Source organism: Microsporum canis, genomic scaffold, assembly GCF_000151145.1.
Source record: "Microsporum canis CBS 113480 supercont1.8 genomic scaffold, whole genome shotgun sequence".
Lineage (NCBI taxonomy): Eukaryota > Fungi > Ascomycota > Eurotiomycetes > Onygenales > Arthrodermataceae > Microsporum > Microsporum canis.
In genome coordinates, this window is record NW_003299162.1 from 1,302,312 (window position 1) to 1,317,375 (window position 15,064).

A 15,064-nucleotide genomic window follows, 5' to 3' on the forward strand; every position below is an offset into this window, starting at 1 on the left:
ATCTTCTCCCATGTTGCCCGTCTGGTCTCTTGGCACTAATTACGGGTCGGGCCTCATTCGCCAGATTCCTATTATTAGTATCCGTCTTCATTGGACATTTATATGTTTAGTTTAGATTTTGTGCCTGAAGGATTCTTCGCCTTGCATATAATAGAGAGGCCCGTGCTGCGCTAATCCTAATTAAGTAATATTACGAAGAAGTATACGCTTAGTCATGAGTAACGTCACCTGATATGATTATATAAGAGCTACGTTTTGAGTCACATGATTCACTTTTTTCTTGTTAGGTTCCAGATAAGGTTAGCGCATGCTTACCTAATGAAGCAAATATCTACAATATACTACATAGTATGTAACCGATTTATGGGATATGTTGACACGGTAAGATATTGAGCAGATGTTTCACGGGATAGAGATTCGGCTCATAGAGGGAACAGGCATAAAAGGAATCTTATCCCACCTGTAGATAGATAGATTTGCGGACAATTGACACGGTTTTGAAACCTCCATTGCTCGTTACGTTCCTAGTCTATAAGTGCTGAGTCATCGCTGACTAAACCTCCTGTTCCACTTTGCAGTGTTTGATTATATCCAGATCCAACAACAACGTACGTTCTATAACCATCACAGCTTCCAAGGCTCTTGTCTAAACTGAACATGGCTATGGAAATCGAGCCTCAGGGTCAAGGTAAGTATCCTCCTCTTTCGATACTGGGAATGGGGGCGCCGATTTAGCTTTGAATAATGTGTTGGAGTTCATTCCCTGATAGAAATAGGCATCTGCTTTTCTCTGTCGAGCCATCCGGCGACCTAAGTAATTCTCATAGGTTTCTCTCCCTATGGTGGCAAACAAATATTTAGGATGCACGCAGATAGCCTGGGCGCCTTTTTGCCCAAACCCAAACGATGTTATTGATACAGCCTTTATTTCGTCTACCTGGATGGATCGCTGGAGATAGGCGATGAGGTCAAACTCTTTCAAAACTGGGTCGATATTATCTGCGTTTCGGTTACCGGGAACTAGTCCCGAATCCAACATCTGCAACGCACCATTCAGCATCCACGCACCAGCTGCGCCTTTGGAATGGCCAGTTAGGTATTTCTGGAACACACTCAGAATTGGGTTTCCCCTTCGTCGGCCTAGTGAGAGAAGTTGCTTCTGGATAACGCCAGACTCATTCTTGTCATTTAAGACAGTAGACGTCCCATGAAAGGAGGCAACGCCGAGATCGTCGATGGTTAAACCCCAAGTGGCTAGAGCACCAGCAATGGGCGCAATATAGGGGTCGTTACGCCAGAAATTATTGCCCAAAGCGTACTGGGCTTCGCTGGTCTCCCTTTGAAATTCTGCTAAAATGTGCCGTTGGCGCTCTTGAAGGTATATGTTTGCACCAGTCGATGGGTCTTGAGTAACCGCCGCTAGTAATTCAGATTCTAACTCTGCCAATGAAGCATCTCTTGATAGCGCGATTTGTTGTCGGCGGATATCTAGTCTTTTCCTTCGACCACCAACGTTCGGAAGCGTAGAGGCCACGTTAGATGTGGCATGCTTGACATTTGTCAATATACCTTTACCCGGCGCTGGAAGAGACCTTCCAGCTTTATCACTGGAAGTACCAACAAATGCCACAATGCCCCGAATTGGTAGTCCCATTTTCAATGCTAACTCAGCAGTGGTAAGGACCTGAAGTCCGCAACCTTGGGATTCAACAAAACCATTACGGGTGCTTGTTGCAGGCCGCGACATTTCCTTTGGCTCTCGACCACGCATGAACTCCTCAGTGGCGTTGCTAGTTGCCTTCATATTTGCAAACTCGTATGATGTCTCGCCACTAAAGTCATCACAGCCGCCAACTAGACAGAACTTTGCTTTCCCAGAGATAATGGTATCATGCCCGAGCTCCAAAGACTCAACTGCTGTAGCGCATGCTCCTACTGGGGTGCGAATTGGGCCGCTAGCAGATAGCAATAGCATATTTACCCAAGCGCCAATTGTATTTATAAACGTTTCCTGTAGGATATCTTTCTGTACATCCTTGTCCATAGAACGTCCATTGAACATTTTGCCTAGGGAGGATACTCCTCCGATCCCAGACCCGATGCAGGTGGCAACCTCTGAAATATGGATATACTGATAAAGTTCGTACGGATCGCTGATACCAGATGAAATAAGAGCCTCTATAGCACACACCAACGTAAAGAGGGTAACACGATCAACTTGCGTTATAATTTCCTCTGGGATCCCGTATGTTCTAGCATCCCAGCCGGTAGGAATTAGTCCGGCGACTGTGTGGCTAAATTTCATAGCTCGTGGGATAAATAGCTTCGCTCCTTTGTGTAGTCTAACGCAATAAATGTCGGGTTTAGAAGATTTGCCAATAGTAGCGAAATCGCCATGCTCTAGCCGCATCTGCTCAGCCAGAGATTCAGGAACATAAAGTGGCTCCAGATCCTCCTGGAGGATCACCTCGTGGAGGAATTGTTTCTTATTCGGGTCATAACCGTCACATAGTTCTGGTTCAATAATTCGAATGCCCGAATGGGCTAGAATTTGCTCCTCATATATTTCCTTTACTTTCAACTCTGCCACGGGTTCCTTGCTCTTAGAATCTATCCATCCTGAGTAAGTTTTACCATTGATATTTCGGGTAGTGTAGTGGATGAGCCCCATTAGCCAGGCCATTTCAACAGCACCCTCAAGGGAAAATTGGCCGTAGGCCTCCATCTCCCATCGAGTTCGAGAATTGCCATGAGGGCCTAGCTCAGAAAAACCAGTAATGACAACCACGCGCTGGAGATCTACCATTTCATATAGATCTAGACCAAGGGGAGCGATATCTTTGTCATATTGAAGGACTTTTGGGAAGTCCGGCCGTACATGAGCTCTCTGGTCTAGTTTATGTGCACGTATTTCGGTCGGTGATGTCAAACTGGTGGGTATATTACACTGTTGCTCGAATTTCAGCTCGGCAAAAAGTGCAGATTGAAGGTCACTGCGATCGTTGAGTTGATGGCGAAGACTATGTAGTTTCCCAGGAAGGTCCTTCACTCTGCCCATACCCCCCGTGAGGTCGGCGTAGATGGGCTGCTCCTGGCAAATTGCATTTATGGTAGGTATACAAAGACAAACAAGAGCGTACGCCATTTCTTCTTGCGAGAATGTTCGTATACCTGCAGCTTCGATGCCTTCCGCTACCAAGTCGTTTTGATTCATCAAACCCGTGCCTCGAGTCCATCCAATTACTGCACCGCATATTGACAGATAGTCCTGCCAGTCCTCTGAGTGCCAGCGGTTAAAAAGTGTCTCAAGAGCAATTTTAGATTCTCCGTACAAGCCGTCTCCGCCGAATATTCCATGATTGGGAGATAGAGGCAATATTACCTGTGCTGGATGAGATAGATATCCGTACTTTTCTTTTGTAGACTTCACCGCCCCTAGTAGCCGAAGGACATTTGTTAACATTATACGATGGGCGAGTTCCGACTTCGAGCCAATGGTGTCAAGTTTTCTGCTTTCACTTATCGCCGCAAAGGGAACTAAGTAGTCTATATCCAATCCAAGGCCCTTTGCATCGTAGACATACTCGACAAGCGATATGACATCCTGCGTGCTAGCCTGGTTGAAGGGAATCACAATCAGTTGAGAACCACGAGCTCCATGTTCAGTGTAGATCGACTGGTATTTCCTGGCCGTTTCTGGAGAGAACGATGATGTGGTCGTCAGCACTCTGGCGCCTCCTTGAAGAAAATGGCAGATCATAGAAGCACCAATAGAGCCGATGCCAGCGCCAGTTATCAACACGGTTTGATCGCTGAAAGACTCTCCTTGCTTCTCTACCTGGTCAATGGCTGCATATAGATGACTAGTCAGTTTCCTGCTATACATCCATCCTTGAGGAAGTTTTTCTTTTAAGTGGAGGTAGGGTTCAGCAACGTAAGTAGTCGGTATAGTTAAGTCGGCAAAACGAATTGATTCCTTGCGCTCATTCTCGGCATATCGCAAGTTGCCCTCAGGACTAATAGTAGTGCATGGGCCAAGGTTCTTTGGAGTCCCCTGATAAACAGGCCCTGAGTGAAGCCTGGCCCTGCATGCTCTTTCAAGCCCACAGAAAATGGGCTCGAGTAGAGGATGGGAATGGAATTTTGTTTTCATTTCTTGAATAATAGGGATGATATTCTCTTCTGCTGCATTTGCAATAAAATGGCACGTCTTTGAAACCATGTCTGGGTCGAGATGTACATCCCTCCGTTCAGTTGCTGATGCGGAGATGAAGAGTTCGATAAGGCTTTGGCGGGCCCAAGCCCATGATGAATTGTAGGTCCTGACTTTCCGAGTGTCGAAGATTGGGCGAATACCGTCGGCATATTCTTGGCCATGCTCTGCAATCCAAAGGTCAAGTTCTGTTTGCAATTTCGCGGCAGCGCCCTCTTGAGAGCTACCTAGGATTTGCCTCTCTGGATCGTATTCTAATTCAAGGTGTGATGCGTAAGCCTTAAGCAGCTTTTTTGACAGTACGTGTTGTGACTCTGAGAGCGCCCGGACAGCTTCGGCATCGACCATTATTGTACCCGGGGTTGGCTGATCGCTCGCTGAGGTGCCTCGCCCAAGAACAATCCCTTCTCTTAACGAATACTCCTCGACCACAAGGTCGATGAATTTCGCTGCTTCTGATTGAGCTGTTATTCGCGTAGCTGGTTGTATTGTTGTGGCTAATATCAGACATGAGTCCTGCCTGCCCTGTTGCAGATGCCATTGTGTCTGAAGCCTCTCCCTGGCCACAGCCGTAGTAAAAGAACCTGGCATCTTCGCGGTAAACATCGAATTAATCATGCCCGTGGATATCTTGCCTAGGGCCCCCTTGTGGCTTAATTGCACCGTGTCCCATAATTCAGCTAGAGGAAGATCCTCAACACGATCAGGCAAAGAGCCAAACTCGACGCTGAGATCCCCGACTATCTCATTTTCTAGTGTAGATCTACCTGTGCACCTTGTTAACGCTTTGCCATGGGCGCATAGGATATACCTCCCCCAGCAACGTACCTCCAGCGAGCATCTTAAGAGATTTTGAGACATCTATATCGGGTAGCGCCTTTTTAAGGGTTTTAGAAACAATCGCAATCAGAATTTCCTGAGCCTTGACGGGCCGGTCATCTATGTCGGCTTCGGCACCAACAGAGCGTGCTGGTTGTATAGCGAATTCATCGACGGGTGATTTGGCGGCCACAGGCACTACTCCAGAGCCCGTATTTGCTGCCTTTAATTCTACCCTTCCTTCCCTCTCCTTGAACTCATTCATGGGTATTGCAACATCCGTAGTAGCTTCGTAGTATACCTTCTTTGTGTCCCTTTCTGAATTAAGGAGCTGTCGTTGCATAGGAAGGATGCACTCCTGAGTCTGATATAAACTATTTATTGTCCGTTGGAACATACCCACAAGGGTATTTGTAGGTCCAATCTCTATAATTCTACTGCAGGCCTTCTCCGCAAGAATGACATCCTGTGTTTCAATCCATCGTACTGGGGATGCAAACTGGTATCTAATCTTGGTTTAGAGAGGAATCTGGACTGAGGACGGCTGTCTCTACGGAAGGGCATGTACTTACGCCATAAGCTCAACGAGCAACGTGTGAGCCAGCTTGCGCTGGTCATTGACGAGATCTGACATGGTGAGATATCTCGTCTTTCCCGCGATACTTCGGCCGTCTCGGAGACAAGGTATCAAGTATGTAGCCGTAGTATTGCTGAAAAGAGGCCGCTGTTGCGTGAAAATGGGCCTACTTATGGCACCAAGTAGCGATATACTACCACCAGCTGTGCGTCCCTGGCCCTCTCCTCCGCTACTGTTGTAGTTAGCCTTGTGGACCGGCAGGCAGAAAGGCTTCGAGATGTATATCAGCCCCATGATACTCGCGTAATGGTCAAGGATAAAGTTATAGGACAGTATTTAGACAACGTGGAATGGACGATAATATGAAAATAACCAACGGCTAAATATGAAAAAAAAAAAGCAAAAGAACGATGCTCTGTATTGTAACTACGCTGCGTTACATCCGGGGGTTTGTACTGTACCCTTTGAAATCTGCAGTACGAGAACCGTTGGCGGTTCATGCATTACATCGTACAAGCCTCGGACAAGGGCGCACGCTTGGAAAAGTAGGGTTCGGGATATTTCCATGGCCAGGAGTTAACAGTATCCTTGTAATTAATAAAGGCTGATTAAATCCGGATACTGCTTAACCTCTAACTAGGATATTCTATTCTTCCGTGGATGAGAATAAAATCCTGCCGTCACCATCGCAGTGACTGCAGTGATGGAGTCTTATAGACGCCTAACTACTCGAACTATCAACAACGGGGACTGGGGACACCTGCCAAAGCCACTCCGGATCAGACTTCACTATGCCCTTCTGAACATCCGAAAGGCCGCCTGACAGCATCTTGCAGCCCTCACCCTGCCCATCAGCCGCAAATCCAAAGGTATCCCCGGTTGACTTGCGGGTGATTGACTTGACAGGGAGTATCATGGCTGCGGTCCCAACAGCAAGGACTTCGGTGAAGTATGGGAGTTCGGAGTACGAGATCTATATAACCGTTATTTTTCCATGTATTTACACGCCTGATATATATAGCTGCACGACTTACCGGGCGGATCTCTACGTTCCATCCGAACGATTTGGCGAGTTCTAGACAAGTCGTGCTAGTGATACTTTTTAGGATCGAGCGGCTGTTCGGTGAGACGAGTGTATAAGAGTCACCGGTTTTCTTTAGGCCAATGAAGGCGGATGTGCTGAACTCATCGATCTCGGAGCCATGACGACTGTCGAGATGGAGCGTCAAGAAGAACCCTTCGGCGCGCGCCTGATCGCTCCATTTAAGCACAGGAGCGTAATTGCCGCCAACCTTGACGTGGCCGACTCCTTTGGGTGCTGCTCTGTCGAACTCCTCCAAGATCAAGGCTGGGAGCGGATGGACGCCATGGTAGGCTTTATACGGCTGCACGTAGACACAGAACTTGTAGCCCGTCCCCGCTGAGACCGCAAAGAAGGCGTCAGACCCGAAGACGAGGGGACGTATGTATAACGCAGCATCTGTCTCGTGTGGGGGAACATATTCGGCATTCCTCGCCACGGCAAGATTTACCCCGCGAAGAAAGATATCCTCTGGAATCGGTGGAATAGCGATGGTAGAGGACGACAAGGACAGGCGGGCTGCGTGCTCCTTTGGACGGAATATCTGGATCTGGCCCTGGGGGTCGCGATAAGCTGGACTCACTTAGTTACGATCGGCTGTCGAAATTTTTCACATTACAAACTGGCAGCGTATACGGCGTACCTTTCATCCCCTCGAATGCTTGCTGACCTTGAAAGGGTCAGTTTCTCCTCTTCCTCTAGGAATTAATGGGCTTGGCCATACCGTAATTGAGCCCCGGTGCGAGGCCGTGGATCTTGAGAAACGGATCTTTCACGAATCGAGGTTCAGACCACTTGCCACTGTGGACAGAATAGTCGGATTCAACATGGCCATTGACTGCAAAAACAGCCGTGAAGCATCAGCCTGAGGTCTCGCCGTTTCCCATAGCGCAGTGGGCCGTTGACATCACTGACATACCGTCCATAGGTGCCAGGCCCAGTCGATCCCACTCTAAAGAATACAATCAATTAGCACATGGTGATGCGGCCATCCTGTTCGAACTAGATAAGCTGCTGCATACCTAGGGTCTCAACCGGGGGAGGAGGAAAAGTGCTCATCGCCATAACCATTAAACGGCGAATCTGCTACGTTGATAGAAGCGAGGTCCGCAGCGCCAGATCAGCTCGACCAGAAACCACCCTTGGCTGAGGGCACTGGCTAGTTGTCAAATGTTATAAAGGTTGCTCTCCATGGTACCAGCCGTATAAATCTTGTTACAATCTTCTGTTTCTTCCTTGAGGCTCTGTATGGCTTCCATGTATAAGCGTCGTATTTCATTTTCTTTTTTTCATCCGCCTGTAAACAGATTACATTCTTCTGTATCTGCCTTACACGAAGTCTACCCTCCATGACGTCGTTCGCTGGCTTCTTATATACTTTTTGTAGCCCCAAGAATTACTCTAAAGCTTATCTTAAAGCCTAACTCTACCTCCACCGATATTTGTACATAGCACGCTGATGTATAGCATTCCCGGAGTAGAAGAAGCCCGAGAGGGATGGCAGGAGGGGAAAAGAGCAAGGAAGAGAAGAAGCGAGGGAATCCGATCCCCTGTTGCAAAAAGGAGAAGGCAAATGACAGCAAGCCCGAGCACTTGCAGCCTCTGCGGGTTCCACGCAGCAGAATGCCTGTCGAGTAGTAGATCAAGGATATCATATTATACGGTACATTGCTGTGGACACATTTTGAAAAAAAAAAAGAAAAAGAAAAAAAGAAATATCACCCGATTGTCGGGTACATGGCCTAAAGCACGTAGTTACGCCGCGGCTAGTTAATATCCTGCGGTTTCCAGTGTGGAAAATAACTAGTTGACTAGTTATACAGAGTAGTTGTTATCATCTGGGCTGGGTGGCGTGACCGTCCCACTAACTCGTTACCCCTGTTTACCTTAACCAATATCTATAAACGTTTGCCTTAGCTCGCGCTGCTCCCGGGCTGCAGATATCGAGAATACTCTAGCCCAGTGCCCGCAGGGAGTCATTTATGTTGCCTCATTCTCTTCTATCGTCTGGTATTCGCCGGACGTACTCCGTACTGATTCGACCTAACTAACTATTTAGTCTCCACCAGGTCTCCAGGTGACGCTCAGATAATTCCTCTGGCATCTCCCTTCACTCCGTCGCTTCACATGAAGTTTATACGTGGCCGCAGAGAGGCCAGCGTATGGGCTGAGATTGGGATCCAGAATGTCAGCCGAGCCAGGGATTGACTAAAAGTTTGGCAGGGATCGGACACCTAAGATGGACAGTTACCGGTAGGATGAAGGTTGAGTTTCGTCTCATGTGTTACATCGAGCTCGGTGAGCCTACCTATAAGTGTATGTATCCAAATTTGGTAGATGGCCCGGCAGGATTCGGGACGAAGTACGGGCAGGAGTTGTTGTAGAGAAACTACCTAGTTAGTCAACCATAGCTGAGAAGAGGATTTTATGCATCTTCCAAAACTGGAGGATGAGCTAGGTAACTCTCTTTGTTTATCTACCATAAGTACGGTCAGATAAGGGGATATAGCGTATTCATGTGGTGAGCACGGCATATTGCTTCTAATTTTGGACCTGCCACCGAGCTTTGATGGAGCTGGGAGTAACGGTGGGATTGAAGAGACATGCTTGGAAAATATAGCAAAACGCAGTAAGGGTACAGTCGTTGAATGAGTTAGTAAGGGTTGCTACTTCCACAAGTCAATCATATAAACAGGTAGAGTTAACAGGCTGCGGCAGCTTGATGGTTCGTTGGCACCCGTAGACTCATAGTACTTGCCTCAGCTAAGTTGCGAAAGGGTCCTGGGGGTTCCTTTGCGAGTAAGTCTGCTGGCCGACCTTGCTCCACTATTTCCCCATTGGAGATGACTGCTACGCGGTCGGCGTCGAGGATCGTGAATATCTGATGTGCAATTGTAATAGTGGTCCTTGTTGCAAAGTGATCTCGAATGATGCTTTGCATCAGCTTATTCGTGCCCAGATCAACGCTCGCGGTGACCTCATCAAGGATTAGAATGGACCCTGGACGTATCATTGCCCGAGCAAGACAAATAAGCTGCTTCTGACCAACACTGAGTAACTCATCTGAGAGCCGAGCCTCAATACCCCCTCGCGCCATCGCCACGTCCCAGAGCATAACATCTTTTAGAACCTGGTTCACTTGACTATCATCGGCAACCCCAAAAGGGTCGATGTTCTCACGAATCGTGCCTGGGATGAGGTACGGCGTCTGACTGACGCATACAAGGCGGGTATATAGGGTTTCCTGAGGAATGGCTGAGATATCGACGCCATCGATGGTTATACTTCCCTCGGATAGGTGTAGGATTCGGAATAACGCAGATATAATAGAAGATTTTCCGCTATAAAAATACATTAGTACATTAAGTAGAGCACAGGTCTTCACCGGGATGATAAGTTAATACAATGGTAGATAGCTCACCTTCCACTTTTTCCACACAAGGCAATTTTCTCTCCCTGGCGGATCGATAGATTCAAATTCTTGATTACCGGAATAGAATTAATTTCATATTGAGCAGTAACAGCCCTGAATTCAATGACACCCCGTTCCGGCCAAGTAGATGATAAAATATGTTTGGTTGCCTCATTCTCTGGCTCATGGTATTGTCCGGCAAGTTTGCCTAATAAAGTATCAGTTGAAAACGAGCGAATGCGGGAAACAGCACCGATTGAAATCTCAAGCTGAGTCCAGTTAGACAACAAGCTCTTTATCGTAACACTGAACTGAACAATGTTTACCAGAGCGATGCCAATAGAGCCAGCGTCAACTTTTCCCTTTGTTCGCACGGAAATCGAGACCACGATGACGGCAATAAATGCTACCACGAGGTCAAGAACTAGGTTAAGCCAGCGTTGGACACAGAATAGAAGATAAAAGGGTTTTTGTGATTCTTCAAGCACTTGGCGATTATGCTGTTCAAACTCGCTCTGCCAGCCAAATGCCCGGATTGTGACCAGCCCCGATAAAGTTTCAAGGAATTTCGAAAATAGGGGAGCTTTGGCCTCAATATCCAGTAGCCGGAGTTGCCTAGCGGTGCGCAGGTAAAATTTCTGAATGAGGTAGAAGACAACCAATAACGCGGGTATAGCAGCGCCAACGTATTTTGACGCAACTGCAATGATGATGAGTCGCACTAGACACATCATGAACTCTATAGTTGTATTGAAAAGGGCCAGCGGTAGTTCCATATCCGCCAATTGTAAATCCTGTGCAAATCGGTTAACTGTAGTTCCTATATCAGTCTTTAAGAAAAATAGGAGAGGTGCATTCAAGACCGTATCGAGTAGGTCTTTGTGGAATTTTTTGGAAGCTCTCGGGAGCATATGTTCTGTCAGATACCTGCACATCACACATCACTAGTTAGTTATTGCCATCGCATCAGGGCGATCAATCATACCAAGCGGCTACAGCCAGCGAAACAATTGCCATTCCAGAAAGTCCAGCATAAGCTCCTAGATATAGTGCGATGTGGGAAATGGTGTATTCTGTATCCCGTTGAAGCCACCATTTTATAACGAAATCTTCACCCTAGTGAGTACATTTTTGTATATCATAGAAAGAGCATCACTTACTTGGTAGAGTTAGCCCGAGGACAAAAATCAGACATATAGCAGCGAAGAAAACCGCATTCAGATAGTGAACAGTTTGTATATAATACTTATAGACAGTCATGTCACCTATCCGTCTGCTATCATTCTTGGAGTTTTTTGCTAAGAGACTGACACCCGGCGGCGCTAGTGTAGCTCCTGCTGGTATTTCCCTAGATTGTGCCTCTGAGCTAGGGTTCCCTGTGGGCATCGCTGTGGCCTCCTTGGCTAATAGTTCGTTTTGATTGAAATTGGCTTTGTCCACTTGTTGCCCATTAGCATCCAGATATATAACATTATCCGCGTAGGTAAGTCGATTCGCTTTAGTAGTTAATTAGTTAGCTGAAAATAGACTTTTATTTATTGCTATGCTCCAATCTTTTTTATAGGAATGATCTCACAGGTAAGACTTACCGGAATTTGTGGCTAGGATCACAGTCATATTTTCATCCACTAAAATGCCGTGCGCACCGAATAAATTGTGGAAAATTAGCTCCTCAGTTTTGGCATCCAAACCGCTAAAGACGTCGTCTAGAAGCAAGAGATTTTCGCGAGTGTATATTGCTCGTGCAATTCCCTAGTTGCATGTCAGCCTTGTATTTGTAGAATTGTCGGTTCTTCGGGACCGTGTCATTTACCAATCGGGCTTTTTGGCCACCGCTCAAAGCCGTCCCATTATTCCCAACTACCGCTTGGTCCCCGCATGGAAAGCTTTCGAGCTCATCTCGCAGCACACAGGCATCCACCACCCGCTCATACCAGGACTGCACAAATAGGTTGGTGCCTATAATATTGTGTTGGATAGTATCATTGGTAATCCAAGGCGTCTGACAGCAATATCCAGCCCTCGTAGCTGATACTTGGAGGGTTCCGTCGTTATATTTTACCTCGCCGAGTATGGAATGTAGTAACGTAGTTTTTCCACATGCCACAGGCCCCACGATGAAAGTGATACTGGAAGATAGGATCTTAAAATTGAGGTTCCGGATAACAAAAGTCTGATTCACATCCCAGCCGGCACTGAAATCTCGGGCATGAACAACTGCCAGCTTCTCTTTCTCTTCACATGTTTTAGGCATTGGTGGCATGGATAGTCGGTTTATTCCATCGCCAGCTATCTTTTTTGTATGGGTTGTGGGACGCGATACATATTCACCTATGCGTTCTATGGCCCCAAATGCAGAGACGACTCCGGCAATAGCGTCTAAAACAAGGGCCATAGGAGCCTGCAAAAGCGCCAATAGGGTCAGCGAGGTGTATGCCTTTTCATAATTTAATGCTGGGGACCCGTTTCTCAAGGCTAGGAGTGTATACATGGCGAACGCCAGCAATGGCCCGGATGCCGCTGTGGTAAAAGCTAAAATCCATTAGAATTTAGCGCTTTGGTCCGCCACATGTCTCTCAGCTCTCGTGTCAAGGAGATTAATCAAAGATGCGCCTGGGGAACTAAATCAACTCACATAGCGTCACGACTATAACCAATGCCTTCTTGAACGGGCGAGACTCAGATATTTCTTCTGATCTTAATTTCTGTAGCTTTTTGGCCACATGGCCCTGCAACCCGCCTAACCGGATCTCCTTCATGTTCTTCAGCATTTCTGATGTTGCTTGTACTCTATTCTGGATCGCTTCAAGCCACAATCTTTGACGCGCTCCCATTGTGGCAGCTACAAAAAGGCCGGAAACGGTGCAAACTGGTTATTATACAAAGAACGTTCTAATTAGCAATTATTTGTTTTAGCATGATGTTGAGACTTACTAAGAAAGATACCCGCAGGAGCGACGGCTGCGATACCGAGCTGCTGCTGCAAAAGCCAAAGAGCAAGCGCGATGTCAATCGGGCTGGCCCATATCTCGTGCAAATACCGTAGTCCTGAGCTGATACGTTCAATATCCACACTCATCAGAGTAAGTGCCGCTGAGTCACGCACGGCAGAAGTTTCCAGGCCCAAGGTCTGGCTATAAACAAGTGGAACAAGGCTGCTACGCAGCATAGTAATAAGCCGGTATGTCTTATGTTGGTTATTGGTCGTGGTTACAGCGAGCCCGGTATAAATGAGTAAAGTTGCCACAATGAGGCCATAGCCATAGTAATTAGTTAGTTTGCCGTCCGTTTCAGTGATATACCTCACAATTCTAGCTAGGAGAAATGGTTGAGTGAAAGTAAGTCCGGTTAGACATAATCGAGGCAAGATTGCAGCGACAATGGCCCATTTATGGTGAATTATCAGTAAATGGACCAAGGTGGACGGAGACTTGACCCTGGCTATACGATAGGAATGTCAGAAAATTCGGGCAGCTGGAGAAATGGAATAAATAGGAACATTGAAGTAGTGAGGTACGAACCAGCGCTCCATTTGGCTGAGAATGAATCTGTTCCGCCATCACTGTTCAGGCGACAGTCAATGGCGCTAAGCTTCCTGGTTTCCAAGGCTTCCCGGAACCCCTGGAGCAACAACGGATTAAGCCACCAAAAGACGTTTCGGTTGAACACATTAGCCGTAGTCTCTGCGGAGAGAAATCCTGGGGTATCTGGGGCGCATTTCCCCCTCTCGAGAGCCTCAAGTACAAACTTGACAAGGTCTGACGCGATTCCAGCTACAAACACAGCAAAATATACGGAGGGTTGTACCGCCCATATAGTTCGAGAACGGACGATATCTAGCGGCAGAGAAAGCCCTAAAAAGATTGCCAGTATGGTTGAAGGCCGAGGAGACCGATAATGCTGCCAATATGAAAGAATGACAACTGAAATGGAGGTTACTGCGGTTAGAGAAGCGGCTGCGACTGTGGTGTTAGTTTTCAATACAAGTCCTGGCAAAAGGACAAGAATGAAGAGAGCAATTTTAATGCATGTCGAGACAAGATGCGCAGCCTAGGAAGCAAGACAAGAGCAGACAACGGCTCGTTAGCTATCCTAGGCGTCTGCGTCTCCTTCTAGATTCACCCACCAATTTCGAATAGAGAATAGGGCCTGCTGATGGTCGTCTCGGCTCCTTAGATAGACGAGCCAACTGCACCGGCAGGGACAGCAAGAATAGGCTGCAGACTCCGATGGAGAAAAAACACTCCTCGAACAGGAGCGTAAAATCGAAACCATCGAGACATTGAGACGCCACCGCAGGGCCAAACACGTTCTCAACAATAATGGAACACATCTTGAAATCGGAAAGGATCGCAGGCAGAGGCCCATGTTTCGTCTGTCGATTTGCTGTTTCGTCTTGTCTTCCCTTTATGTGATCAGTCGACAGCGTTCAGGTGAATATCAGCCTCCCTGCATGGTCCATCAGTCAATCCAAGCTACCACTGGCTGATAGGTCCGGCTAGTAGCGCTGATAACGATGTATATATTGTTAGAGGAGCAGGGGGTCCGGAGCATTGCGGAACAGGAACAAAGAGAGCGCCAGGGGAGATCTCCCGAAGAGTCAAGCTCACTAGTTAGTTAGCCACATCCACGCAAGCGAGCCAGCCATGGAGCACGTACTATGTAAACTAAAACAAAACACACAAGCTGGGAGGCTGAGCCAAATTGTTGATGTTGTGGATAACCTAAACCGGCTAACTCTAACTGGTTAGCCCACCAAAGACTTTTGGTTGGTGGCTCCACCGTTAACACGTGATTGGTCGCCAAAAATAGACCTCAGATAACAAAAATCTGCATCGTTTTACCCCTTCGGCGCCTACATAGTACTGCATAGTTATGAGATGAGGTAGCCTATAGGAGGGTTCCAGCGCGTACAGGATATAGAACCAAGCCAGCAGCTCGCTGAGACCGTTTGCATGGGTA

General features: G+C 47.2%; 4 protein-coding genes across 4 annotated transcripts; 1 reads left to right on the forward strand and 3 right to left on the reverse strand.

Annotated features, from left to right (window-relative positions):
- Positions 1-661: 661 nt before the first annotated feature.
- On the reverse strand, positions 662-5,666 carry MCYG_08433 (fatty-acid synthase alpha chain; the record flags this gene model as incomplete). The annotated part of the gene is made up of 4 exons (XM_002843304.1): positions 662-2,610; positions 2,635-4,980; positions 5,042-5,538; positions 5,605-5,666. The coding sequence occupies 4 exons, from the start codon at positions 5,664-5,666 to the stop codon at positions 662-664; spliced, it is 4,854 nt and encodes a 1,617-aa protein (XP_002843350.1).
- A 664-nt stretch (positions 5,667-6,330) lies between these two features.
- MCYG_08434 (branched-chain amino acid aminotransferase) lies at positions 6,331-7,755 on the reverse strand (the record flags this gene model as incomplete). Its single annotated transcript, XM_002843305.1, has 6 exons — positions 6,331-6,582; positions 6,644-7,246; positions 7,314-7,360; positions 7,415-7,528; positions 7,610-7,642; positions 7,713-7,755. The coding sequence occupies 6 exons, from the start codon at positions 7,753-7,755 to the stop codon at positions 6,331-6,333; spliced, it is 1,092 nt and encodes a 363-aa protein (XP_002843351.1).
- Positions 7,756-8,187: 432 nt separating this feature from the next.
- Positions 8,188-8,898, forward strand: MCYG_08435 (uncharacterized protein; the record flags this gene model as incomplete). The annotated part of the gene is made up of 3 exons (XM_002843306.1): positions 8,188-8,324; positions 8,514-8,542; positions 8,750-8,898. The coding sequence occupies 3 exons, from the start codon at positions 8,188-8,190 to the stop codon at positions 8,896-8,898; spliced, it is 315 nt and encodes a 104-aa protein (XP_002843352.1).
- Positions 8,899-9,391: 493 nt separating this feature from the next.
- On the reverse strand, positions 9,392-14,973 carry MCYG_08436 (multidrug resistance-associated protein 1 transporter; the record flags this gene model as incomplete). Its single annotated transcript, XM_002843307.1, has 13 exons — positions 9,392-10,031; positions 10,112-11,029; positions 11,088-11,175; positions 11,263-11,598; positions 11,692-11,854; positions 11,916-12,634; positions 12,738-12,971; positions 13,037-13,543; positions 13,624-14,064; positions 14,225-14,488; positions 14,671-14,711; positions 14,786-14,826; positions 14,947-14,973. The coding sequence occupies 13 exons, from the start codon at positions 14,971-14,973 to the stop codon at positions 9,392-9,394; spliced, it is 4,419 nt and encodes a 1,472-aa protein (XP_002843353.1).
- Positions 14,974-15,064: the final 91 nt, after the last annotated feature.